Source organism: Eschrichtius robustus, chromosome 3 (assembly GCF_028021215.1).
Source record: "Eschrichtius robustus isolate mEscRob2 chromosome 3, mEscRob2.pri, whole genome shotgun sequence".
Taxonomy (NCBI): Eukaryota; Metazoa; Chordata; class Mammalia; order Artiodactyla; family Eschrichtiidae; genus Eschrichtius; species Eschrichtius robustus.
The window spans coordinates 7,177,399-7,202,507 of NC_090826.1; the positions used below are offsets into that span (position 1 = coordinate 7,177,399).

At 47.2% G+C, this 25,109-nt stretch overlaps 1 protein-coding gene across 5 annotated transcripts in view; it reads left to right on the forward strand.

The window, feature by feature from the left end:
* The first annotated feature begins 7,713 nt into the window (after positions 1–7,713).
* H6PD (hexose-6-phosphate dehydrogenase/glucose 1-dehydrogenase) overlaps positions 7,714–25,109 on the forward strand; it is a 39,067-nt gene continuing 21,671 nt past the window's right edge. For 3 of the 5 annotated variants that reach the window (XR_011073455.1, XR_011073454.1, XM_068538825.1), the window contains exon 1: positions 21,792–22,237. Coding sequence is in view for 3 of the 5 variants with exons in the window: in XM_068538825.1 (XP_068394926.1) it covers positions 21,828–22,237 (410 nt within the window). In the remaining 2 variants the exon portion in view is untranslated. Of the gene's footprint in view, positions 8,100–21,791; positions 22,238–25,109 lie in introns of those variants that run through there. The other 2 variants (XM_068538826.1, XM_068538827.1) reach the window with 2 other exon arrangements.

The following is a 25,109-nucleotide window of genomic DNA, read 5'->3' on the forward strand; positions in this document are numbered from 1 at the left end:
ATCAGCAATCAATATTGCCATCCTCACAGTACGGCATCTGTACCATATGCCATACGCTGTATGGCATCTAAACTAGCAAGAACTTGAGAACATTAACTTTAGGTGTTACAGCATTCCCAGCTCAGTTGGTCCCTAACCAGGTCAAGATTATTATATTCTGGGGAAAGAGCTCCTTTGTAGCTTTGAAACATATAAATACATCAGCAGTCCCACCTTTCATGGAGGCTACATCATCAAAATTACAGGAACATTTTTTATTGAGCGCCTATCTTATGTCATGGGTGCTCTGTTTTCTTAATCTTGATTTTAAAATAGTAATAATAATAATAAAAGTTATTTACTGTTATATATCATTGAGTTTAACAGCAGTAGATCTTACAAAACCAAAAAGTTAAAAGGCAATCATTTCTATAATCAAAGGAGTCTGTAGCTCTGAAAGCCCTCATCTTAAATGCTTATGAAGAGGTTTTCTGGCACAGATAAGATGGGTTTATAGAAGCATTAAATCTCTGGACAATATCAGCAGAGACCCTCATCACGAGTCCTGGGCCTTGGACAAGTGAAAGCCAATCAGAAATTATGGTTGCTGAAATGGTAATACAAGTACATGAGGGAAATATTGTATCTGAATTACATGTTGTTTTCCAGCAACATTTTTGTTACTTAAGGCAAGGTACACTCATATTTCAGGGCGCCTAATGGCACTGACTCGATTGCCAACTGTCCCTACTTGAAACCTGGCTCCCCTACGAGAGTTCAAGCTCCTGGAGGGTAGCTGTGTCTCCTGGGCCCTCAAGACTTGCCTGAGAGGGACTTCCCTGGCGGTCCAGTGGGTAAGACTCCACACTTCCACTGCAGGGGGCACAGGTTCGATTCCTGGTCAGGGAACTGAGATCCCTCATGCCGTGCAGTGCAGCCAAAATTAAAAAAAAAAAAAAAAAAAAAAGACTTGCTTGAGAGTGGGGGGACCCAACTGCTTAAGCCAAAAGGCCAAGCAGCATCCTTGATTATTTCTCCTCCCTTATCACCTACGTCTAACGCATCAGCAAATCCCGTCAATTTCCTCTCCGGAAGCCTCTCTCCACAGAATACAGATGTCCTTGTACGTCAACCATGTGTTTCTGATGCTTTGACATCCGGGGCCTTGCTGACCCTGGAGGGACTGCCCCTCCCAGGGCTAGCCAGTTCCTAGAAATAGTCTGTGATTCACTCTGGCGCGTGCCTTTCATATGCAAACAAACCCATCCAGATCCCTAAGCTCCAACCTCCTTCTTTATCAGGCTCTCAGACTCAGGGCCACTATCTACCTGCCCTAATCACCCTGGACCAGATACAGACAACTAGGGGACAGCCCCTACGCCCTAGAGCCTGCTGAAAACTCTTCAAACTGGCCAGTCCTAAGCCTGCTGACCCTGCCTTGCCCATGCTTCCCTTGGAAACCGCTATAAAGGCCCTTGTACACATTTTCCCTCACTCCCTCTGCCTCCTGGCTGACCCTGGTGCATCCCCACGTGGCCCTGCGTGGGCGGCAGGGCGTGCCCACTCTTCTTGGGAACTGAACTGTAACAAACTACCTTCTCAATGGCAGTCATCTCCTGACCTGTTGGCCTTGCGGTACCTGAATAGTAATAACATCTACATTTTAATACATCCTGGAGTTGTGCCCCTAGCCTGTCTGGACCCTACAATAACCCCCACCCACTCAATGTGCTTCTCCTCCGGGCCTGCAGCCCAGAAGCCCAGGGACTTTCCAAAATGAAAACGGATTGTGTCCTTCTCCTCTTTAAAATTCCCTAGGGGCTTCCACTACAAATTAGAATGAAATCCACATTCGTTTCCCTAGCCTGGAAGGCACCACGTGTCCCAGCTTCTACAACCTGTTCTTAGGTCTCCCCTTGCTCAGTGCTCCAGCCACACTGGCCTCCTTTCGGTTCTGCAAAGATGCCAAACTATTTCCTGGCTTGGGGCCTTTGTACGTGCTGTTCTCTCTGCCCGGAACACTCTTCCCCTAGCTTTTGTGTGACTGGCCCTTTTCCCTCTGGTCTCAGTCAAATATCACCCCTGGAGAGACCTTCCTTAACTGTACAGTCAGACATCCTGTTCCATTATTCTGTTTTATTTTCTTCATCACACTTGTCACTCTGTAATTATTCTTTTACTGCTTTATGGTCCATCTCTCTACCACACACCCCGACATGGAGTAGAACATGAGCTCCTTGAGAACAGGAGCCTTGTTCATGGCTGTGTTCCCTGAGCCTAGACAGCCTGGCATGTCGTACTGGGTGAATGAATGAGGGGTACCTTACCTGTGTTTCCAGGACTGGAGAGGGGAGTGGAAGGGGCTGAGGAGTAAGGAGTTGTCCCCTGCTGTGACCCTGCAGCCACTTGGGAGCTGCTGGCTCCCCAGAGGCTCCCCAGCTCCTGGCCTCGTACCAGGCTACTGCAGTGTCAGGGCTGGGAGAGACAGACAGTGCCTGCTTCCTGGAGAAGCCAACGGGAAGCCAGCCTCTGTCTCGTGAGGTTCTGCTGACCATCACATTTCCCCTGCAAGGGTGCCTTCTCCTTCCGCAGACCTGCTCCAGAAGCTTGGCTGTCCCCAGGCTGCGTCTCCACTTGGCCCAAAGGATATGATGCAGCTTTTGCCGGTGCAGAGATGTCTGGGGCGGCTGCCAGCACTTTTATCTTTTCATTTCATCTGCCAGCCAAGAGCCTTCCCCTGCTTTTGCCTCTTGAAGCTTAAGGCAAGAAATGTTGACCTTGAGTACAGGTGCTTCTTAATTTGTTACTCAAGGTCCCCTGTCCTGGTTCACATCCCAGCCAGCTGTTCCCCAATCTTCTCTCTTCCTTTCCCTTGACCCCCCTGTTCCCTGGCAGCCTCAAAACAAAATTTGGGATTTTTTTCCTGAGATCTGGTTCAGGCAGTAGGAGCACTGCTAGTTTGCCCCCTTTACTCAAGGGTACCAAGGCACCTCTTTAGACTGTGGCCAAGTGGCCGCTTGGAGGAAACATTTCCAGAGTCATGCGCAGAGTGAAGGGGACTCCAACCCCTGAACTTGGGGGCCTCAGCTCCCCACCTTGTACCACATTCATCTGACAAACATTTTTTGAGGATCTGCTGCTTGCCAGGCATTGGTCTGCTGGGGTCTGTCTTACTGGACCGGGGAGGGACTTTGGTCATGTCAGTGTTGCATAGAAATCCAAGCATATGTGTTTGGGGCACATTATGTGACAGTTCAACAAAGCATTCTGGGACAACTGGATAGTCACATGCAAAAGAATAAAGTTGGACCTCCTACCTCTCACATCATACACAAAAATTAACCAAAAATGAATCAAAAGCCTAAACGTACGAGCTAAAACAAACTCTTAGAAGAAAATGCAAGCATAAATTTTCATGATATTGGATTAGGCAAAGCCTTCTTAGATATGATTCCAAAAGCACAAGCAACAAAAGAAAAAATAGATAAACTGGACATCAGAATAAAAAATTCTTATGCTACAAAAGACACCATCAAGAAAGTGAAAAGACAACCCACAGAATGGGAGAAAATTTTTGCAAATCTGGTAAGGGGCCTGTATCTAGAATATATAAAGAATTTTAACAACTCAATAATAAAAAGATAACTCACTTGAAAAATGGGCAAATAATCTGACTAGATATTTCTCCAGAGAAGATATACAGTCATCCAATAAGCACCTGAAAAGATGCTCAATGCCATGAACCATCAGGAAAATGCAAATCAAAAAAACACAATCAGATCCACTTCACACCCACAAGGATGGCTAGAATCAAAAAGTCAGATAATAACAAGTGTTGGCGAGGATGTGAGAAATAGGATCATCCATTGTTGGTAGGAATGCAGACTGGTGCAGCCACTGTGGAAAATAATCTGGCAGTTGCTCAAAAAGTTAAACACAGAGTTACCATATGACCTAGCAATTCCACTCCTAGGTATATACCCAAGAGAATGAAAACATTATGTCCACATAAAAACAGGTATATGTTCATGGCGGCATTATTCATCATAGCTCAAAAGTGAAAATAACCCAAATGTCCAAGAACTGATGAATGGATAAACAAAATTTGGTATATCTGTACAATCAAATGCTATTTAGCAATAAAAAGGAATGAAGCACTGATACATGCTACAACATGGATGAACCTTGAAAACATTATGTAGATACACATTATATATATGTGTCTATCTAACATACTATATATACACAAAAGGCCACATATTATAGGATTCCATTTATATGAAATATACAGCATAGGCAAATCCACAGAGACAGAAGGTAGATTAGTGGTTCCCTAGGACTGGGAGTGTTCGGGGAAAATAGGGAGCAAGTGCTAATAGGTACATGGTTTCTTGTTGGGGTGATTAAAATGTTTTTAATTGATTGTGGTGATGGTTGCACAACTCTGTGGCTATATTAAAAAACAATGAATTGTACACTTTAAATAGATGAATTGTGTATTATGTGAATTATATCTCAGTAAAGCTATTACCAAAAAAATCATGTGATAAAGATCCTGGACAATCAAGAGAGTTTGAGAGTCTGGAAATTTATAATTTGTGGTAGGCAGAATAATGACTCCCTAAAGACGTCCAGGCCCTAATGACTGGAATCTGTGAGTATGTCACCTTATATGGCAAAAGGGACTTTGTAGCTGTGATTAAACACATGGACTCTGAGATGGGGAGATGATCCTGGTTTGCACAAGTGTGCCCAGTCTAATCATGAGTCCTTAGAAGCAGAGGTCCTTTCCCAGATGCATCAGAGAGATGAACCTGAAAATAATGATGAGAGATACAAAGCACTTGACCTGCCATTGCTGGCTATGAAGATTGAGGAAGGAGGCCACAAGCCAGGGAATGTACTAGCCTCTAGAAGCTGGGAATGGCCCTCAGCTGATAGCCAGCAAGGGAACAGGGATCTCAGTCCTAAAACCCCAAGGATCTGAATTCTGCCAACACCCAGATGAGCAAGAAAAGGGCTCCCCTTGAGAGGAACACAGCAGCCCTGCCACCCCTTGGTTTTAGTCCGGTGAGACCCACATCAGACTTCTGACCTAAAGGGCTGTAAGATAATATATTTGCTTTGTTTGAGCCACTAAATAGTAGTCAACTGTTATGGCCACAATAGAAAACCAATATGTAGCTACTTTATGTAGACTTTATGAAGCTAATCTTAAAAAAAAAAAAAAGAAAGAAAGAGAGAGAGAGAGTGCTGGGCTTTCTCATGCCTGGGGATGAAAAGATGTACTGGTGGTTGAAAATCCACGACACCTGTTCTTTCCTCCCCACCCTGTACAAAGAGCAGAGTGAAGGAGTAGAACTAACTTAGTGACTGCTGCCCCAAAATAGAAACTGCTGCCCCAAAATAGAAACTGCAACATGATTTTATTTCTAACTCCACTGCCCTCTCTTGTGAGTCATTCATCTCTCCAGGTCTCACTTTCCACATCTGGGAAGCAGGCTGAAGTAACCCTGACTTCTGCCTACCCCACTGTTTAGGAAGACAAAAAAAGCTTCAAACAGAGCTCCAGGGCGCTCCTTGCAGACACAGTTCAGGTCACGGGACACCCTCCATCACCACCACAGGGCATCACTCCTTTCTTCCGGCTTCCTTCAGAGGGTTTTGGGCATACCTGGTCCCATGGGATGTGGAGTACCTTGTGATGTGGCATAACCTGTGATGTGGCATACCTTGTGATGTGGCCTTGTAGCTGCTGTTAGCAAAGAAATGAGAAAAGCTTTAGGTATGCAAAGGTGCTAAAGCTCATCATAAAGCTCCATGGACAAGCTTTGAGATTTTTGGTTTTAGGCGGCAATGCTCTCACACCTGGATGAAACCAAATTGTTTTCATGATAGAAAGAAAGCAAAGTAATGGTCCAGATCAGACTAGAAGGTACAGAATCAGGAGGAGACTGAGATAAGGACTAAGAGTGAGGGAGGAGGGTAGAGAAATGAAAACATATCAACTATGTGTGGGCATGGAAGTACTGGCAGGGAGAACAGCTGTGACACCCTAGGCTCATTTCATGTCACTCCCCAGTCCCCACCCCACTGACACCTAAGTGGACACATGCATGTTCTTAATAAGCTGGTTACTGCTGACTTGGCTTTGGGATGTTTTGAAAGGTGCCCTCGAGGTAACCGACGTTGGCTGTACAGGGATCTGGGAAACGTCCCCACCGCTCATATCAGTCTCTGAGCACTGCCTTCTCCCATCTGTGCCTCCTTTGGCCCCAGTTTACATGCTATGCGAGTGCACAGTGCACCCAGGGTTACGAACACGGGAAGGGCTCTTGGCCAAGTCCTGGCATCGTCCAGCATGGTTTGGCTGGCCGCTGCCCTAGACCCTCCCACCCACTTCCAGCTATGGAGGCAGCCGGGCAGGGACCCGGCTACTTGACTCTCCCCTTGGGTACCACCCAGTATGGCCAAATCCTTGCTGAGGCCCAACAGCTCCGTGCAGGCCCCCAGATGGCCCCTGGCTTTGATGACAGTGGAGCCCAGCCCCCCTTGGCTCCCCAGCCTTCCTGGAACCCTCTTGCTTAATATCCTGTGTGGTAATCACGCCTGTTGGCCCTACTTAGTCCTGCTGGCCACTGCCAAGTTCCTTCTGCTAGTTCCTGACATTCCTACCTCTAATGGAACTTTCATGGAACCAAAAGCTGCTACAAGTTTTCTTTCTCTGGTCAGAATGCCCTCTGTTGGGTGGTCAAGCGCTCTGCAGCACAGGTGACCAGGCATTCTCCTGTCTCTGGGATGGGAGGAAGGTGGGTCTGAAGAAGGGAAAGAGCCAAGATGCTCAGGAGTAGGGATGAGACCATCCAGGAGGTGGTCCTGGGTGGTCTGGCTGGTCAATGTAGCAGCAGCCCTGCCTTATTTAACTCAAGGTCACGCAGGGTCTGTTGAGAAGCAGGAAGTAGCAGCAGCTTCTCTGATGGCTGCGGCCCCACAGGGGGCACTGACCACACTGTAGGGCTGGGAGGAAAGTGGGCATGAAGGTGAGAGTGAGGGTCAGGTACTGCGTGATAATGGTGAAGAGTGGGGCAGGGGGCCGTTATACCACCGAGTGCTCAGAGAGGTAGCTCACCCTGTCATCTCTTTATAACCTCACCATCACCCCGCAGAGAAGGCCTTCTTCCCATCCACGATCTTGCTAATAAAGCCACACAGGTGCAAGCTACCACTTCCTGGGCACTTATCACAGGTTAGTGTCTTCAAAGTCACACGAGTGTAGGCAGAGAGTTGAAGCTGCCTGGTGGAGACACGGCCCATAGCCTGCTCTCCCACCCCTAAATCACTACTTCTGGATTTTAAAAATGGGATACACCAAGCCGCTCGTTCCATAGGTGGAGAAAAGCGAGGTCAAGTGACCTGTTCCAGGTCCCACAGCTTGTGCCAGATCGTGGGCAACCCGGCTCCACGACACAACCACTTCCCTCGGCCCTCGTGTGTCCCAGAAGGCGGCCTCTACGATGCACAAGAGAACCCAGGGCGACAGAGAATGGTCCGCTCACTTCGTTCTTAAGTCCAGCCCATCCACGGGAACCAAGGAATCATGTGGGAGGGCCTCGCGGGAGGGCCCTGCCCCCGACCCCGCCCCCCTACCCCCAGCGACCGGAGCTAGGGGGCGTGGTCTTGCCTGCGCCTCGGCCGCCCGCCCTTGGTTCGGCCCCACTGCGCGCGCCCCTCGCCTGGTCCCACTGCGCGTGCGCGTCCCTGGCCCGGGGGGCCCTTCTGCGCGCGCGCGCGCGCGCCGAGGTCGCAGGGGTCTGAGGTCCAGGTCCCGCGGGGGCACCGTCCTCGCGGACTGTGACGCGTCTCGGGTTGGGCCGGGAAGGGTCGGTCGGGCCGGACCTGGCCTCGCGCCCTCCCCGCTCGCCGCCCCCGGCGTCGCTGGCGAAACCCGAGCGCGCGTTAGGCGCGGGGCCGCGTGACGCGCCCCTGTTAGGGTGGGCCCGGCGGGCGGAAGAGGATGCGCGGGGCCCCGGCCTGGCCTGAGCTCGGCCCGCAGCACCGGGCGCCCTGCGCCGCCCTCGACGTTTCCCGGAGAAGCGGCCGGCTCTGACGGGCGAGATGAAGTAAGCTGCATCCCCCGCTTTCTCTCCGGCTCCTTTGGCCGCAGGAATTATTTACAGCCGGAGGGCGACTGCGTGCTCGCACCCAGCCGAACCCGCAGGCCCGAGAGGCCGACCCCGCGTGGCTGTGAAATCCTTGGGCGTTTAGTTGGGAAGAGTCACCCCAGCCACCACCCACCCGCCCGAATTCCCTTCCCCGCCTTCCTCCTGCGAAATAAATTATTGTTCGCTTCCGCCTCCGTAGGTCCCCTGGCGCGGCAGTTGTGTTTGGTGGCGGGCGGGCAGGAGGCAACCAGGCGCGGTCGAGGCTGGTCCGGAGGGGCCGGCGGCGTCCTCTTTCCCAGGCTTTTCTGCAGTTCAGTTCAGTGAGAGGAGGAACTTGCGGCTTCCCCACTCCCCCACCCCGGAATCTGCTTAATCTTTGGCATTAGCGCTCAGGTTTCGATCAGCGTTTCAAACACATCCATCCAATGAATGGTTTTGCAGAAGTAAACCTATCTGGGTCTCTGAAAATCTGCTCACTCAAACTTGAATGTGTAGCTGGAAGTGAGAACTTCTGGAAAAATCATAAGCCGAAATTGCTTTCCCCCAACCCTCTGTCCCCGCCCCCCACCAGGCCCGTAGCTTGTGAAAGGTAGCCAGTGAGGGAAACCTGGGTAGACCGGGCGTAGTTTTTTTCCCATGTATCTTTTATTTTTGTTTATTTATTTTTATAGATCTTTATTGGAATATAATTGCTTCACAATATTGTGTTAGTTTCTGCTGTACAACAAAGTGAATCAGCCATATGTATACATATATCCCCATATCCCCTCCCTCTTGCGTCTCCCTCCCACCCTCCCTATCCCACCCCTCTAGGTCCTCGCAGAGCACAGAGCTGATCTCCCTGTGTATGCTGCTGCTTCCCACTAGCCATCTATTTTACATTTGGTAGTGTATATGTGTCAATGCCACTCTCACTTCACCCCAGCTTTCCCCCCCCCCAGCCCCGTGTCCTCAAGTCCACTCTCTATGTCTATGTCTTTATTCCTGCCCTGCCACTAGGTTCATCAGTACCATCTTTTTTTTTTTTTAGATACCATATATATGCGTTAGCATACGGTATTTGTTTTTCCCTTTCTGACTTACTTCACTCTGTATGACAGACTCTAGGTCCATCCACCTCACTACAGATAACTCAATTTCGTTCGTTTTTATGGCTGAGTGATATTCCATTGTATATATGTGCCACATCTTCTTTATCCATTCAAATGTCGATGGACATTTAGGTTGCTTCCATGTCCTGGCTATTGTAAATAGAGCTGCCGTGAACTTTGGGGTGCATGTGTCTTTTTGAATTACGGTTTTCTCAGGGTATATGCCCAGTAGTGGGATTGCTGGGTCATATGGTAGTTCTATTTTTAGTTTTTTAAGGAACCTCCATACTGTTCTCCATAGCGGCTGTATCAATTTACATTCCCACCAACAGTGCAAGAGGGATCCCTTTTCTCCACACCCTCTCCAGCATTTATTGTTTCTAGATTTTTTGATAATGGCCATTCTGACCGGTGTGAGGAGATACCTCATTGTAGTTTTGGTTTGCATTTCTCTAATAATTAGTGATGTTGAGCAGCTTTTCATGTGCCTCTTGGCCATCTGTATGTCTTCTTTGGTGAAATGTCTATTTAGGTCTTCCGCCCATTTTTTAATTGGACTGTTTGTTTTTTGATATTGAGCTCCGTGAGCTGTTTGTTTATTTTGGAGATTAATCCTTTGTCTGTTGTTTCATTTGCAAATATTTTCTCCCATTCTGAGGGTTGTCTTTTCGTCTTGTTTATGGTTTCCTTTGCTGTGCAAAAGCTTTTAGGTTTAATTAGGTCCCATTTGTTTATTTTTGTTTTTATTTTCAGTACTCTAGGAGGTGGGCCAAAGAAGATCTTGCTGTGGTTTATGTCAAAGAGTGTTTTTCCTATGTTTTCCTGTAAGAGTTTTTTTTTTTTTTAATATATATATTTATTTATTTATTTTTGGCTGCATTGGGTCTTCATTGCTGCGAGTGGGCTTTCTCTAGTTGTGGCGAGCAGGGTCTACTCTTCGTTGCGGTGCGCGGGGTTCTCATTACAGTAACTTCTCTTGTCATGGAGCACAGGCTCTAGGTGTGACGGCTTCAGTAGTTGTGGCACGCGGGCTCAGTAGTTGTGGCTCATGGGCTCTAGCACGCAGGCTCAGTAGTTGTGGCACAGGGGCTTAGTTGCTCCTCGGCATGTGGGTTCTTCCCGGACCAGGGCTCGAACCCGTGTCTCCTGCATTGACAGGCAGATTCTTAACCACTGTGCCACCAGGGAAGCCTTCCTCTAAGAGTTTTACAGTGTCTGGTCTTACATTTAGGTCTTTAATCCATTTGGAGTTTATTTTTGTGTATGGTGTTAGGAAGTGTTCTAATTTCATTCTTTTACATGTAGCTGTCCGGTTTTCCCAGCACCACTTATTGAAGAGGCTGTCTTTCCTCCATTGTATGTTCTTGCCTCTTTTGTCGTAAATTAGGTGACCATATGTGCGTGGGTCTATCTCTGGGCTTTCTATCTTGTACCATTGATCTATATTTCTGTTTTTGTGCCAGTACCATACTGTCTTGGTTACTGTAGCTTTGTAGTATAGTTTGAAGTCGGGGAGCCTGATTCCTCCTGCTCTGTTTTTCTTTCTCAAGATTGCTTTGGCTATTTGGGGACTTTTGTGTTTCCATATGAATTGTAAAATTTTTTGTTCTAATTCTGTGAAGAATGCCATTGGTAGTTTGATAGGGATTACATTGAATCTGTAGATTGCTTTGGGTAGTATAGTCATTTTCACAATATTGATTCTTCCAATCCAAGAACATGGTATGTCATCTTTGATTTCTTTCATCAGTGCTTTATAGTTTTCTGAGTGCACATCTTTCACTTTCTTAGATAGGTTTATTCCTAAGTATTTTTTTCTTTCTGTTGTGATGGTAAATGGGATTGTTTCCTTAATTTCTCTTTCTGATTTTTCGTTGTTAGTGTATAGGAATGCCAGAGATTTCTGTGCATTAATTTTGTGTCCTGCAACCTTACCAAATTCATTGATTAGTTCTAGTAGTTTTCTGGTGGCATCTTTAGGATTTTCTATGTATAGTATCATGTCATCTGCAAGCAGTGACAGTTTTACTTCTTTTCCAGTTTCTATTCCTTTTATTTCTTTTTCTTCTCTGATTGCCATGGCTAGGGCTTACAAAACTATGTTGAATAAGAGTGGCAAGAGTGGAATCCTTGTCTTGTTCCTGATCGTGTGGAAATGCTTTCAGTTTTTCACCATTGAGTATGATGTTTGCTGTGGATTTGTCATATATGGCCTTTATTATGTGAGGTAGGTTCCCTCTATGCCCATTTTCTGGAGAGTTTTTATCATAAATGGGTGTTGAATTTCGTCAAAAGCTTTTTCTGCATATATTGAGATGATCATTGATTTGTTAATGTGTTGTATCACACTGATTGATTTGTGTATATTGAAGAATCCTTGCATCCCTGGGATAAATCCCACTTGATCATGGTGTATGATCCTTTTAATATGTTGTTGGATTCTGTTTGCTAGTATTTTGTTCAGGATTTTTGCATCTTATGTTCATCAGTAATATTGGTCTATAATTTTCATTGTTTGTGATATCTTCTTCTGGTTTTGGTATCAGGGAGATGGTGGCTTCATAGAATGAATTAGGGAGTGTTCCTCCCTCTGCAATTTTTTGGAAGAGTTTGAGAAGGATCAGTGTTAGCTCTTCTCTAAATGTTTGGTAGAATTCGCCTGTGAAGCCATCTGGTCCTGGACTTTTGTCTGTTGGAAGATTTTTAATTACAGTTTCAATTTCATTACTTGTGATAGGTCTGTTTATATTTTCTAATTCTTCCTGGTTCAGTCTTGGAAAATTGTCCCTTTCCAAGAATTTGTCCATTTCTTCATGGTTGTCCATTTTATTGGCATATAGTTGTTTGTAGTAGTCTCTTATAATCCTTTGTATTTCTGCAGTGTCAGTTGTGATTTCTCCTTTTTCATTTCTAATTTTACTGATTTGCGTCCTCTCCCTTTTTTCTTTCTTTCTTTCTTTTTTTTTTTATTCAAGACCCATTTATTCTCTAGTTCTGCCCACATGGAGACACCCTCCTTGAAAAGGGGTTGAATCCTTCCGTTCACTTTAACACCCTGTGCTGAAAACATGTCTTCTGAGGTTTCAACTATGAGATCCACATTCTTTTTTTTTTTTTTTTTTTAATTTATTTTTATGGCTGTGTTGGGTCTTCGTGTCTGTGCAAGGACTTTCTCTAGTTGTGGCAAGCGGGGGCCACTCTTCATCGCAGTGCGCAGGCCTCTCACTATCGCGGCCTCTCTTGTTGTGGAGCACAGGCTCCAGACGCGCAGGCTCAGTAATTGTGGCTCACGAGCCCAGCTGCTCCGCGGCATGTGGGATCTTCCCAGACCAGGGCTCGAACCCGTGTCCCCTGCATCGGCAGGTGGATTCTCAACCACTGCGCCACCAGGGAAGCCCGAGGTCCACATTCTTAAAGCACTAATTCTTAAATCTCATCTAGATTTCTCCCCTTGGATGGGGGGAGATGACCCAGACACAGCGAAGAACAGCTCAGGACTGTGGGCTCTGCTCGCCCATAAGACCTTGCAGCTCCCCTGACCACCCGGCTGGAGCCAGGATTAGGGCCCTGAGATGAGGGGAACCTGCTGGATTGCCGCCAGCGCCACCGCCCCCAGCTCCTGTCCTCGTCACTAGGCTGGCTGTCACCTTTAGTTTCCCTGGAGTTTGGGGACTCCAGACGGTCTCTGCTCACACTTCTGTATCCCGCCTGCTGCCTCAGCACTGCTGATCCACACCAGGGGGGAAAAGCACACAGAACTGCTTTTCAATACACCAACGTTCCACACACAAGTTATTTTATAAGCCCGCAGGTTGTTTTTTATCAGAGGACATTCCCAAGGCCGTGACTTCCCCCGGCTCCCCACTGCCCTTGCCAGCAGACTGGACGTGCGTGGCCACCGTGCTGAGTCGGGCACACCCCCCTGGCTCCACTCCGGCGCACTCTCCTGGAGAACTGAGGGCAGTGCCCTGGGCTCATCAGCAGGATCTGTCCTGAAGCCAATCCTAGAGTGACAAGAGCCACACGTGCAGGTCTATTCCACTGACCAGACGCACAGGACCGAGCTGGGCCCACGGACCTTGGTCTGGACTGTGTCGGCTGGTCATTCTTGCCTAGGTTCACAGGCCAACAGCCGCTGTCCTTCCTTTCCTGCTTATCACTGCACCAGCGGGTCACTCCTACCTGCTGCCGTCACACACCTGGCAACCTCGTGTTCCGCCGCCAGCCAGGAACTGAGACCCCAGCAGGCCCCTAGTTCCCAGCAGGCAAACTCCCCATTAAACTACTGCTGCCTAGCCGTGTTCTCGAGGCTTCAGAGCCGGGAAAGTGCAGAGAGCATAGCAATCCGCGGCGCCCCCAGCCCCAAACCCACGATGCTCCGCGGAGGCGCCGGAACCTTGCCGCACCCACCCCCGCCAACACAAGGGACCTCTGCGCCCGCCTGTCCCGCGGACCCGGGAGCACATCCGACCACCGCGACCCACGATGGAGACGCGGGGGGCGGGGCTCGGCCAGGCGCTGGGGCGGGCGGGGACCCGGGCTTCGGCCCGAGGCCGTGCGGACCCAGCAGGCTGCCCTCCCTCCCCGCTGCCTGGAGAGCTCCCTTTTTTTTCTTGATGAGGCTGGCTAAGGGTTTATCAATTTTGTTTATCCTCTCAAAGAGCCAGCTTTTAGTTTTATTGATCTTTGCTATTGTTTTCTTCGTTTGTATTCATTTATTTCTGCTCTGATCTTTGTGACATTTTTCCTTCTACTGACTTTGGGTTTTCTTTGTTCTTCTTTCTCTAGTTGCTTTAGATGTAGGGTTGGATTGTTTATTTGAGATTTTTCTTGTTTCTTGAGGTGAGATTGAATTGCTATAAATTTCTCTCTTAGAACTGTTTTTGCTGTGTCCCATAAGTTTTGGGTTGTCATGTTTTTGTTGTCATTTGTTTCTATGTATTTTTTTATTTTTTCTTTGATTTCTTCAGTGATCTCTTGGTTATTTAGTAGTGCACTGTTTAGCCTCTATGTATTTGTATTTTTTTCAGTTTTTTTTCCTGTAATTGATTTCCAATCTCATAGTGTTGTGGTGAGAAAAGATGCTTGATACGATTTCAGTTTTCTTAAATTTCCCAAAGCTTGATTTGTGACCCAAGATGTGATCTATCCTGAAGAATGTTCCATGTGCACTTGAGAAGAAAGTGTATTCTGCCACTTTCGGGTGGAATGTTCTATAAATACCAATTAAATCTATGTGATGTATTGTGTCACTTAAAGCTTGTGTTTCCTTACTTATTTTCTGTTTGGATGATCTGTCCATTTGTGTAAGTGGGGTGTGAAAGTCCCCTACTGTTACTGTGTTACTGTCGATTTCCCCTTTCATGGTTGTTAGCATTTGCCTTAGGTATTGAGGTGCTTCTATGTTGGGTGCATAAACATTTATAATTGTTAATATCTTCTTCTTGGATTGATCCCTTGATCATTATGTAGTGTCCTTCCTTATCTCTTGTAACAGTATTTTAAAGTCTATTTAATCAATACGAGTATTGCTACTCCAGTTTTCTTTTGATTTCCATTTGCATGGAATATCTTTTTCCACCCCCCCTTCACTTTCAATCTGTATGTGTCCCTAGGTCTGAAGTTGGTATCTTGTAGACAGCATATATATGGGTCTTGTTTTTGTATCTTTTCAGCCAGTCTGTATCTTTTGGTTGGGGCATTTAACCCATTTACATTCAAGGTTATTATTGATATGTATGTTCCTATTACCATTTTCTTAATTGTTTTTGGATTGTTTTTGTGGGTCTTTTTCTTCTCTTGTGTTTCCCGCCTAGACAAGTTCCTCTAGCATTTGTTGTAAAGCTGGTTTGGTGGTGCTGAAGTCTCTTAGCTTTTGCTTATCTGAAAAGCTTTTGATTTCTCCATTGAATCTGAATGAGATCCTTGCTGGGTAGAGTAATCTTGATTGTAGGTTTTTCTCTTTCATCACTTTAGGTATATCCTGCCACTCCCTTCTGGCCTGCAGAGTTTCCGCTGAAAAATCAGCTGATAACCTTATGGGATTCCTTTGTATGTTATTTTGTGTTTTTCCCTTGCTGCTTTTTTTTTTTTTTTTAATTTTGGATTATGAAAGGCTTTATTTTTATTTTTTATTTTTTTTCACACACACACACTGTATTTTATTTTTACAAGAGATAAATAGACTGACACCAAGCATTGTACATGGATGACCACAACAAAAGCAACAATGATTGCAATTACCAAACATGAAACACACTCATACTATGTCATAATATTGACATTCAGTCCAGTAATCCTCCACTGTAACAGCTCCTTTACTTTGCAGTGAAAATTGATTTCTGTATTCTTTGCCTCTGAGTCCTTGTGGGATTTTTTTTTTTTTTAAATTCAGACAGAAAGTCACAAAAATTATACTCATCCTCATCAGTTCACTCAGTCCCATGTAATTAATTTTTTTTTTCATCTTGATCTTTTTGTTAGCACTTTTATGAGTTCATCAGTTTTTCATTAGAGTTCTGAAAATGCTTATTCATTCAGTTCAGCAGTACAGTCAGTTACCAGAAACCTGTACTTGTCAGAGTCTTTTCCATGAATTTCTTGAAGATGAAACCCTTTTATAGGAACATATTTGCAAAATCATCAGAGTACACCCAGAACTGTCTGTAAATGACAAAAGACTTAAAAATGACCACGGTTAAAGATTTGATGAAAGTTCATAATAATGCAGTTGACAAGAAAATTAGTTATTTCTGAGATATACATTTTAAAGTAATAACTAGGATTATTACTTATAACATTATACCAGAACATATAAGATTTTTAGAAATTTCATATAATGTCTGAAACATTTATATTAACATATTTCCATACATATTTCCATACAAATACAAATATAAGATTTTTAGAAATTTCATGTAATGTCTGAAACATTTATATTAACATATCCCCTTGCTGCTTTTAATATTTTTTCTTTGAATTTAATTTTTGTTAGTTTGATTAATATGTGTCTTGGTGTGTTTCTCCTAGGGATTATCCTGTATGGGACTCTCTGTGCTTCCTGGACTTGGGTGACTATTTCCTTTCACATGTTAGGGAACTTTTCCATTATAATCGCTTCAAATATTTTCTCAGACCCTTTCTTTTTCTCTTCTTCTTCTGGGACCCCTATAATTCAAATGTTGGTGCGTTTAGTGTTGTCCCAGAGGTCTCTGAGATTGTCTTCAATTCTTTTCATTCTTTTTTTTTTATTCTGCTCCTCAGCAGTTATTTCTACCATTTTGTCTTCCAGCTCACTTATTCGTTCTTCTGCCTCCGTTATTCTGTTGTGGATTCCTTCTAGGGTATTTTTCATTTCAGTTATTGTGTTGTTCATCTCTGTTTGTTTGTTCTTTAGTTCTTCTAGATCTTTGTTAAACATTTCTTGTATTTTCTCAATCCGTGCCTCCATTCTTCTTCTGAGATTCTGGATCATCTTTACTATCACTACTCTGAATTCTTTTTCAGGTAGATTGCCTATTTCCTTTTCATTTATTTGATCTTGTAGGATTTTACCTTGTTCCTTCATCTGTGACATATTTTTTTGCCGTCTCTCTTTTTTTTTTTTTTTTTTTTTTTTGATGAGTTGGATTGTGTTGTGTTCCTGTCTTACTGGTTGTTTGGCCTGAGGCTTCCAACACTGGAGCTTGTAGGCTGTTGGGTAGAGCTGGTCTTGGTGCTGAGATGAGGACCTCCGGTAGACCTCACTCTGATGAATATTCCCTAGGGTCTGAGGTTCTCTGTTAGTCCAGTGGTTCATATTTGGAGCTCCCATCTCAGGAGCTTCGGCCCAACACCCGGCTCGTGGACCAAGGTCTGGCACGCCATGTGGGGTGGCAAAAAAAAACAAAAAAACAAAACAGTAACAAAGTAAAAAAATTAGACTAGGAAATGAACAGATACGTTAGAAAGAATATAAAAATAAAAATATAGATGAAACAACAACTGGAAGGTAAAACAGAACCGCAATAGTGAAAAAGAGGAGGGAAAAAAAAAAAAAAAAAGGTGGAAAAGACCTTGGCTGTGGAGGGCAGGGCCTAAGCAGGGGCGGGGTTTGGGTGGTGAGCGGGGCCTATGCTTAGGACCACAGGGCTGGAAAAGGCCCCCGGAGGTGTGGGAGGTGGGGCTTAGGCTCAGTGGAACAGAAGGGACCCAGGCGTGCCTCCTGCCTCTGGTCTCAGGGGGCGGGGGACCCCATCTGGGAGCCCAGCATGCTTCCCAGGGTCGAGTGGGCGGGGCCAACACCCTCTGCTCCTCTCCCGCTCCTGCTGCCCCGGTCATGGAGGGCCCCTCCCGCCTGCCTTTCCTGTTCTCCCCCCGGCCTCCCTCCTACGCCCCCAGAACAAATGGGGCCCTGAGGGGGCCTCTGAGGGCGGGCGTAGGACCCGGCCCGATAACTGGGCAGGCTTCCCCAGCAGATTGGGCAGAGGAAACGCTGGGCATACTCCCCCCTGATCCGAGCCCCCAAGGGTCCCTCCGGGCATGGGAACCCCTCCCCCCTCTCAGCCACCCCTCAGGGGCGCCCTCCGGCCTCCACTTCTCCTCCCCGCTCAGTCCCCCCACGTCCTACCGGTTCGTTTGGGGGTTCCTCCTGTCTCCCTGGGCGTCGAGGTCCCCCACCAGCATCCAGCAGGCTGGGTGTATTTTAAATTATGTTGTACATTTTCTACAGTGATCAGCTTATGAGGCTAATCTTTTGGCAAGTTTTAGGAGCACCTGAGATAAAAAGGCTCAGCGTTTGGCATGCACAGAGCTCATTTTTAGGCGGTATTTTGTGTACATGTTTCTTTGAGGTACATAACTGCTCAGCAAATAACCACTCCAGGCAAACACTCAAAGTTATTTTTATCCAAAGACTAGAATTTACTAAGTGACTCTTATTGTCAGATGGTTTTAGGCTGTTTAAAAGGGAAACAGTCAAATCTGTGGGCAGACAAAGGGAAACCAGGAGGCACCTTTGGTCATCTGTGGCCTACCCACTTCTCACTTTATTGATGGAACGAGGCAAAATGTCATCGCTTGTTGCCAAATTTCACCATGGACTCTGCCAGGCCCTAACCCACGGACAGAGCAGGATGTCTGGTTTGGCTTTTTGTTGCCCTGAGCTGGGAACTGGGTGGCTCTCTGTCTAGGAGACCTCTTACCACCATTACCTCTCAAAGTATTTTCACCATCATGATACGGGGGGTTTTTCCCAAGACATTAAAATGAGGTGGATGATCCCCATTTTCCAGCTGGAGAAAAGGCCCTGAGTAGTTAAGTGAAAGGCCCAGGGCTGCAGAGTTAGAAGTTTACTCTACTGTATTCTTTGGGTCAGATTATAAAGCCCTCATGGGCTGGGGTGGGGACTTTTTTTAACCATCTCAGCATTATATCCCTTTGATTTTTCATCAGTATGGCTGGAAGATCACAAAGTTGTCGATGTGCTGTTCCTTGGCATTTTTTTCTGTTGTGGGAAGTTAATTGGTTCTGCAGCAGTTCCAAGAGATGAGCAAGAGAAGTCGCTTTACTCATGATGCTCTTGGTTTAATAATGACAGAGGCTAACATTTCTTGGGCGCTTACTGTTTGCCAAGCATCGTGCCAAGTGCTTTATATGGATTGTCTCCTTTTGTGCTTCTCATCGACTTGTTTTCCCACTCTGTGGTCGAGGTTGGGAGAGGTTAAATAACTTGTGTAAGCTCACACAGCTACTAAGTGGCTAAGGAGTCCAGAAATGAGCCCTTCCCCGGCAAAGGGCCTTCCAGGTTTTAAGAAAGCAACTCAGGCTTAAATACAGTGTCTTCATGACGTCAGCACGAAGGTGAGCGAATCACTGTTGGAGTGGACACGGGAGGCCACGGCCATTCACAGCAGGGAAGCAGAGCTGCCAACCAGCTTGGGTCGCTTACGGGAGTGTTTAGAGCGCTGTCATTCCAGTCTTGGAGGGGAGCAAGATCAGTGTCCACACTAAAACAGTGGGGTTTTTTTGGTAATTTATTTATTTTTGGTTGCGTTGGGTCTTCTTTGCTGCGTGTGGACTTTCTCTAGTTGTGGCGAGCAGGGGCTACTCTTCGTTGTGGTGCACGGGCTTCTCATTGCGGCGGCTTCTCTTGTTGCAGAGCACGGGCTCTAGGCGCGCGGGCTTCAGTAGTTGTGGGGTGCGGGCTTCAGTAGTTGTGGCTTGCGGTCTCTAGAGCGCAGGCTCAGTAGTTGTGGCGCACGGGCTTAGTTGCTCCGTGGCACGTGGGACCAGGGCTCGAACCCATGTCGCCTGCATTGGCAGGCGGATTTTCAACCACTGCCCCACCAGGAAAGCCGCTAAAACAGTGTTTTAAATTTGCTATTTGGGGTTGTAGTCACACGTTTTACAGGTAGGTGGGAAGTAAGTGCTGGAACCAGGCTGCCTGTATTCAAATCCTCTCACCTCTGAGCTGCCTGACCTTGAGTAGGTTATTTTATCTCTCTGCACCTTAGTTTTCTCTCTACTTATTCTAAAAATGGGGACAATAATAGTACCTATCTCTTAAGCTGTGGCAAGAATTAAATGGCATGGTGCCTGTGAAGCTCTTAGCCCAGTATTTGGCATTTAGTTAAATACTCTATATTCTCTTTTCTTGTTCATAGTATCATTTCAGGTAGCGAGCTGCTGCTATTGTGTGCTGTGTCACAGTGCTTGGAGTCACCATTAGAGATGTATTCCTTCGTGCCATCATTCACACGCAGGTGCTCATACACAGGTGATGGTGATCTTGGGCAATGGGAATTCTTTTGTTCATTCAGCAAATATTTATAGTGTACCTTCTGTGTGCTAGGCCCTGTTTTGCCAGGCCCTGGAGGTGGGCAGTGAACAAAACACAAAAACCCCTGTCCTCATTGGCACTTACATTTTTGAGTGGAGGGGTGACAGACAATAAACAAAATAAATATACTTACCACATACAAATATGTACTACGGGGAGAAATAAAGCAGGGGATGAGATGAGGGTTGGAGGTTTACGATTTTACTCAGAGTCGGCTGAGAAAGCCTCGCTGAGAAGGTGACATTTCAGCAAAGAATTGCAGTTAGTGAGGGAGTGGACCACGTGGACATCTGCAGGGAAAAGTAGGTCAGGCAGCGGGAACAGCAAGTATAAAGGCCCTGAGGCAGGAGGATGGGTGGCTGGAGCCCAGAGAGGGGCAGAGAATAGGAGAAAAGATCAAAGAGGTAATAGATGGGAGGCCAGAATGTGTAGACCCCGCAGGCCACCGAACAGAAGAATGACATGATCTGACTGATGCTATAAACAGGTCACTCTGCTGGGTTCAGGCAAAGATAGAAACGGGAGGCCAGTGAGGTGGTTCCCTCAGTGGTCCAGACAGAGGTGATGGTGGCTGGGACCAGAGTGGAGAGGTGGAAGGTGAGAATGGTGAGAAGTAGTTGTATGCTAGACAAATGTTGGTCGCAGAAACTATAGGACTTGCTGACAGATCGGATGACCCCAAGGTTTCTGGCCTGACACCTGGAAGGTTTGAGGTGCCATTCGCCAGGGATGGGGAAGATCTGCATCTGGAGCATTTGGGAGATAAGTCAGTTCAGTTTTGAACGTGGTTAAGTCTTGCGGGCATCCAGCTGTTGGTGTCAGAGTAGTAGTTGATTGTATGAGAAGGGAGGTTAGGGGGAGAAAGTCCAGACTGGAAATAACCACTTGGTGTATGGGCATTTGTGTGCTGGTGAATGTTTAACAGCCTCTGAAAGGGTGGCAGTTGGTGGTGGGGAGGCAGATTGATGGCATTTGCCGACAGACACCTGCCGTGTAAATGTTCCCACGCTGGCCAGCCTCAAGCACACCGTTACAGAGTATCTATCTTCACCTTACGGACACAATAGGTTAAATAATGTCAAGAGCATAGATAATAGTAAAATGAAGTAAATCAATTAGGGAGTGTTGAGTTTTGAGTATTTAGTACCTTTTTTTGTTTTGTTTTTGTTTTAAGAGTTTTATTTGTTTATTTTTTTCTTTGGCTGAGCCACACGGCTTGCGGGATCTTAGTTCCCTAACCAGGGATTGAACCCGGGCCCTTGGCACTGAAAGCTTGGAGTCCTAACCACTGGACCACCAGAGAATTCCCCTAATCCCTTTGTTTTTAATATAACTTCTTTGGTTATAAATTTGTGTAATTCGGTTTTTAATAATGGCTGTGTTTAACAACTGACTTGACGAATGCCTGAAGATTTAGCAATGGCATTTTGTGTGCAGGTATGTGGTGGCTCCAGCACACCACGTGGGTCACAGGGACCCAGGATTGATACGTAACGAGGTGATGGGAATAAGGATTCTCTGAGATTATGGAGGAAAAAGCCTCAGAGCTGATCTTACGAATTCTGTCCCCTGTCCAGCCTTGAGGGGGATGCCTGCAGGTCACAGTTCATCATGAAGGGTCCAGCTGGCATCTGCTTGGGGATGTACGGAGGACCCAGAACGCAAAGGGGAGAGTGCAGGAAACATATTGGAGTTGGCGAGTGTAGAGGGGACTGGGCACTTCCCCTTGTACTTTAGCTAAAAGTCACCTTCACTTTGAACTCTTGTTTTACTCCCATGCGTTCTTTTAAACATTCCAAGCTCCTGAGCTGTGATTTGAAGGAAATCCCCCTTCGTCCTGCTGGGCAAACAGAAGGTAGAGGTCAAAGGTGTCCACGTGGCATTGGGAAAGGGATCAGAGCGGCAGCAGCCACTGGCGTTCACGTCCCGGCTCCTTTCTCCTGCCGCTTGTCTGCTGGGACCAGAGGATCAGAGGTGCTTCGTCCTGTGGTTGCCCAGAAACGGCTCTGCCGCTGGAGCGCCCACTCAGGCCGGGGCTGTGCTGGGACTGGTCCTGGGTGCACCCCACATCTGCCTCTTTCACTTTGGGCAGAACAGACGGGAACCCCGCTTCTGGTCCATACCCTCTGGCTGGCCACGTCAGCGCTCGCAGCTTTGGGGATGTTAGCAGAGCCACACTTTACAAGGTGAGTCTCCCAGGATGCCTGGTAGGGACCCCTCACCCTGGAGCTGGGGGCAGCGAGAGGTGCCCTGGACTCTGTACGTGGGCCCGGTCAGTCCCGACTCTGCGTCCCGAGCCTGTCACCCCCAGAGGATGCCGCCGCGGCACCGCACTTGGTAGCGTAGTGTGTTTCTGGCAAGTATCTTGAATAATAATTGTCGTAAATGAAATTGCATCCTCCACACACTGAAGTTATAGCTTCGAAGAGTTTGGCCTTAACTTCTGGGTGACACTCAGTTATCAGCTCCATGCTTCCTATTTCAGTCCTGTATTTCCCGGCCCTGCTGCGTTGGCCTAAGGCTGCAAGCACTAAACTGCCCTTACAGAAAGGCTGTGGCCCTCTCCCTGATAATAGAGATGTTACCTCCTTTCCTTGGAAAACAGTTTAGGGGCAGGAAGGTGCTGTAGAGGTCCTTTAGCTCCATCTCTTCACAGATGGGGAAACTGAGGCCCACCAGGGTACATGCATGTTCAAGGTTACGTGGTGTTTAGATTCTTCTGGGGAAGGATCATCATGTGTTCCAATCCACAGTCTAATACACTGTCCTCCTGTCCTGGAGCGGCTCAAACTTTGCACTAATAGTTTTCTTATTTATTAATTAAAAATAGAAGCGACGCATAGCAGGATCAGCCGTTGGAATGCCACTTCCGTGTTTTTTGGCTAAGTTCAAGTGTGTAATCTTAGGAGTTGTATTTCACAGCCCGTTCCTCTCAGAGTAGGCAAGGAGGCAGGAGGAAGTGCTTCAGAAAATCCTTCAAAAGCAGAGCCTCGCAGCCCAAGAGCAGTTTAGGCCACAGGTGGGTGTAGAGCCGTCTGGTTCCCTGTTACCTCCCCTCTGCTCCAGGGCGGGGACCCTGACCTCGACTTTGACGTCATTGGGCTTCTCTGAGCCTGTTTATTCTCTGTCGGGGCAGCAGGGAGGACACCTGTGCACCCGTCTTCCTCCTCTCAGGGTGTGAGGACCAGCAGATGCTGGGGTGTGTCCTGTGCTGTCTGCAGGGCTGGGCTCTGTAGACCCTGAGAGGAGGAAATGGCAAGGCTTTTACCATCTCCGCTCATCTTCGCAAACCTCCATTAGTTTGGGGGTATTAGCCCACTTGTAAGGTGAGGACTGACTGGGTGACTTAATTGGGTCACACAGCTCAGAGATGGCCTTGAGCCCATCCTCTTACCCAAAGGCCACGTTCCTCCACTCGACTAAGGGAGCTGTTTAACACAGTGACTGGGGCCTCAGGATCTGGGACTCAACAGCTGACTTTACCTACCGTTTCCTCATCCGTAAAATGGGCATCCTTGTAGAACTCCTTCCCAACAGTGTTTTGAGGGAAGGTTGAGATAGTGCATTTACGTCATCTGGCACATGCTGACTGCTTGGTAGACGTCAGGTATTAGGCTCGAGGTCGTTAGCAACCAGGTTTTGCAGGGGGATGGGCAAGTCTCAGCCATTCGAGGCTGCTTTGAAATACCCATGTTTGCACCTGCCCTGGGCCTGCTGGATCAGAGGTTCATTGCCTTGGTGAAGGGAGTAGGGGGCAGGTTGAAAACCCTCCAGCTCATCTGATGCTCCTCTGACAACAGCCCTGGCTCTGGGCTTCACCGCTCAGTGTTCCAGAGTCCTTCTCCTCACAGTGGGCTCTTTGGACCAGCTTTCAGCACCTTAGGCCCCATGCCCGGATCCTCTGCATCAGAATCTGCATTTTAAAAAGCTCCGCAAGAGATTCATAAGCACATATAAGTTTGAGAAACACTGTTAAGGTTAAAAAACATGGTGATAAGAAAACCAAACACACAGAGCCACGCCCCCTGACTTGTTTAGGAAAGGGTGGGTTCCCTGGTTGTTTAGCAACCACAGGGTAAGCAACCATGTTGCAGTAACCGATATTTCTGATCTGTGTTTGCTTAAAGGAGGCCGGGGACGTAAGCAAGAGATAAGGGCGGCTAACCTGAGAACTGGGAGCCCGGACAGGGCTGGGCAGGGAAGACCGCAGCAGACTTCAGAGCCAGAACACGGTTAAATAGAGGCCCAGGGGTCGGCTCAGGCCAAGTGGCCAAGCGTCACGGCTTTCTGCAGTTTTCTGGGGTCGGGTAGACGTGCTGGCCCTCGGGGCTCCCTCACCTGCCCATCCAGGCACGTCCAGACCTCTGGCTACCAGTATCCGGTCAGGAGCTCTGAGACGCGGCTGCCAGCTGGCGGCTCTTCCTTCTCCAGGCTGTTCTCTGGGCTTCAGATTTCTCGCTGCCTCTTTCCTGCACTGACCTTGCAGCTTTTCCTTCCCTCCAGACAGGGGCGGTTGCCAGGTGAGAAAGAAATGCTTGAAGGGCCAAGGACAGGAAAGCAGGAGAAAAAAGTGGAATGGTTCTCCGGGCCATCTGTGGATTTGGGCGTGAGTGCAGATAAAGGGACAGTGGAAGAGGAAGCTGGGGGGCTGCTCATGTGGTCCCTCGGTCCTTCAGTTAAAACTCCAGTGATGGGAATGTCTGGTGTCCTATAGATTTCTGGTGCAGACACTGTTGCTGGAACCTCATCTTGGTTTGGCCCCTAACCAGGGCCATCTTGGAGCTGGATCTCAAGAGAGATGGGGAAGAGGCAAAGGGCAAAGTGAGAGGAGGGGTCAATGTCAGAGTCGGGCAGGTCTGGTCGCTTGATAGAGGGGATGGTAAAGGGGTGTGGGAAGGTCTGCAGGGCCTTTTCAGAAGTCCTGCTATTTCTTTAAACCTCAGTGTCCCTATCTGTATAACTAGACTGTAGCCTCATTGTTGAGGATTCTGTTAATCCTTTATCGGTAGAATACTTGCCATATAATAAGTGCCATATAATAATTATTATTTTTCCTTC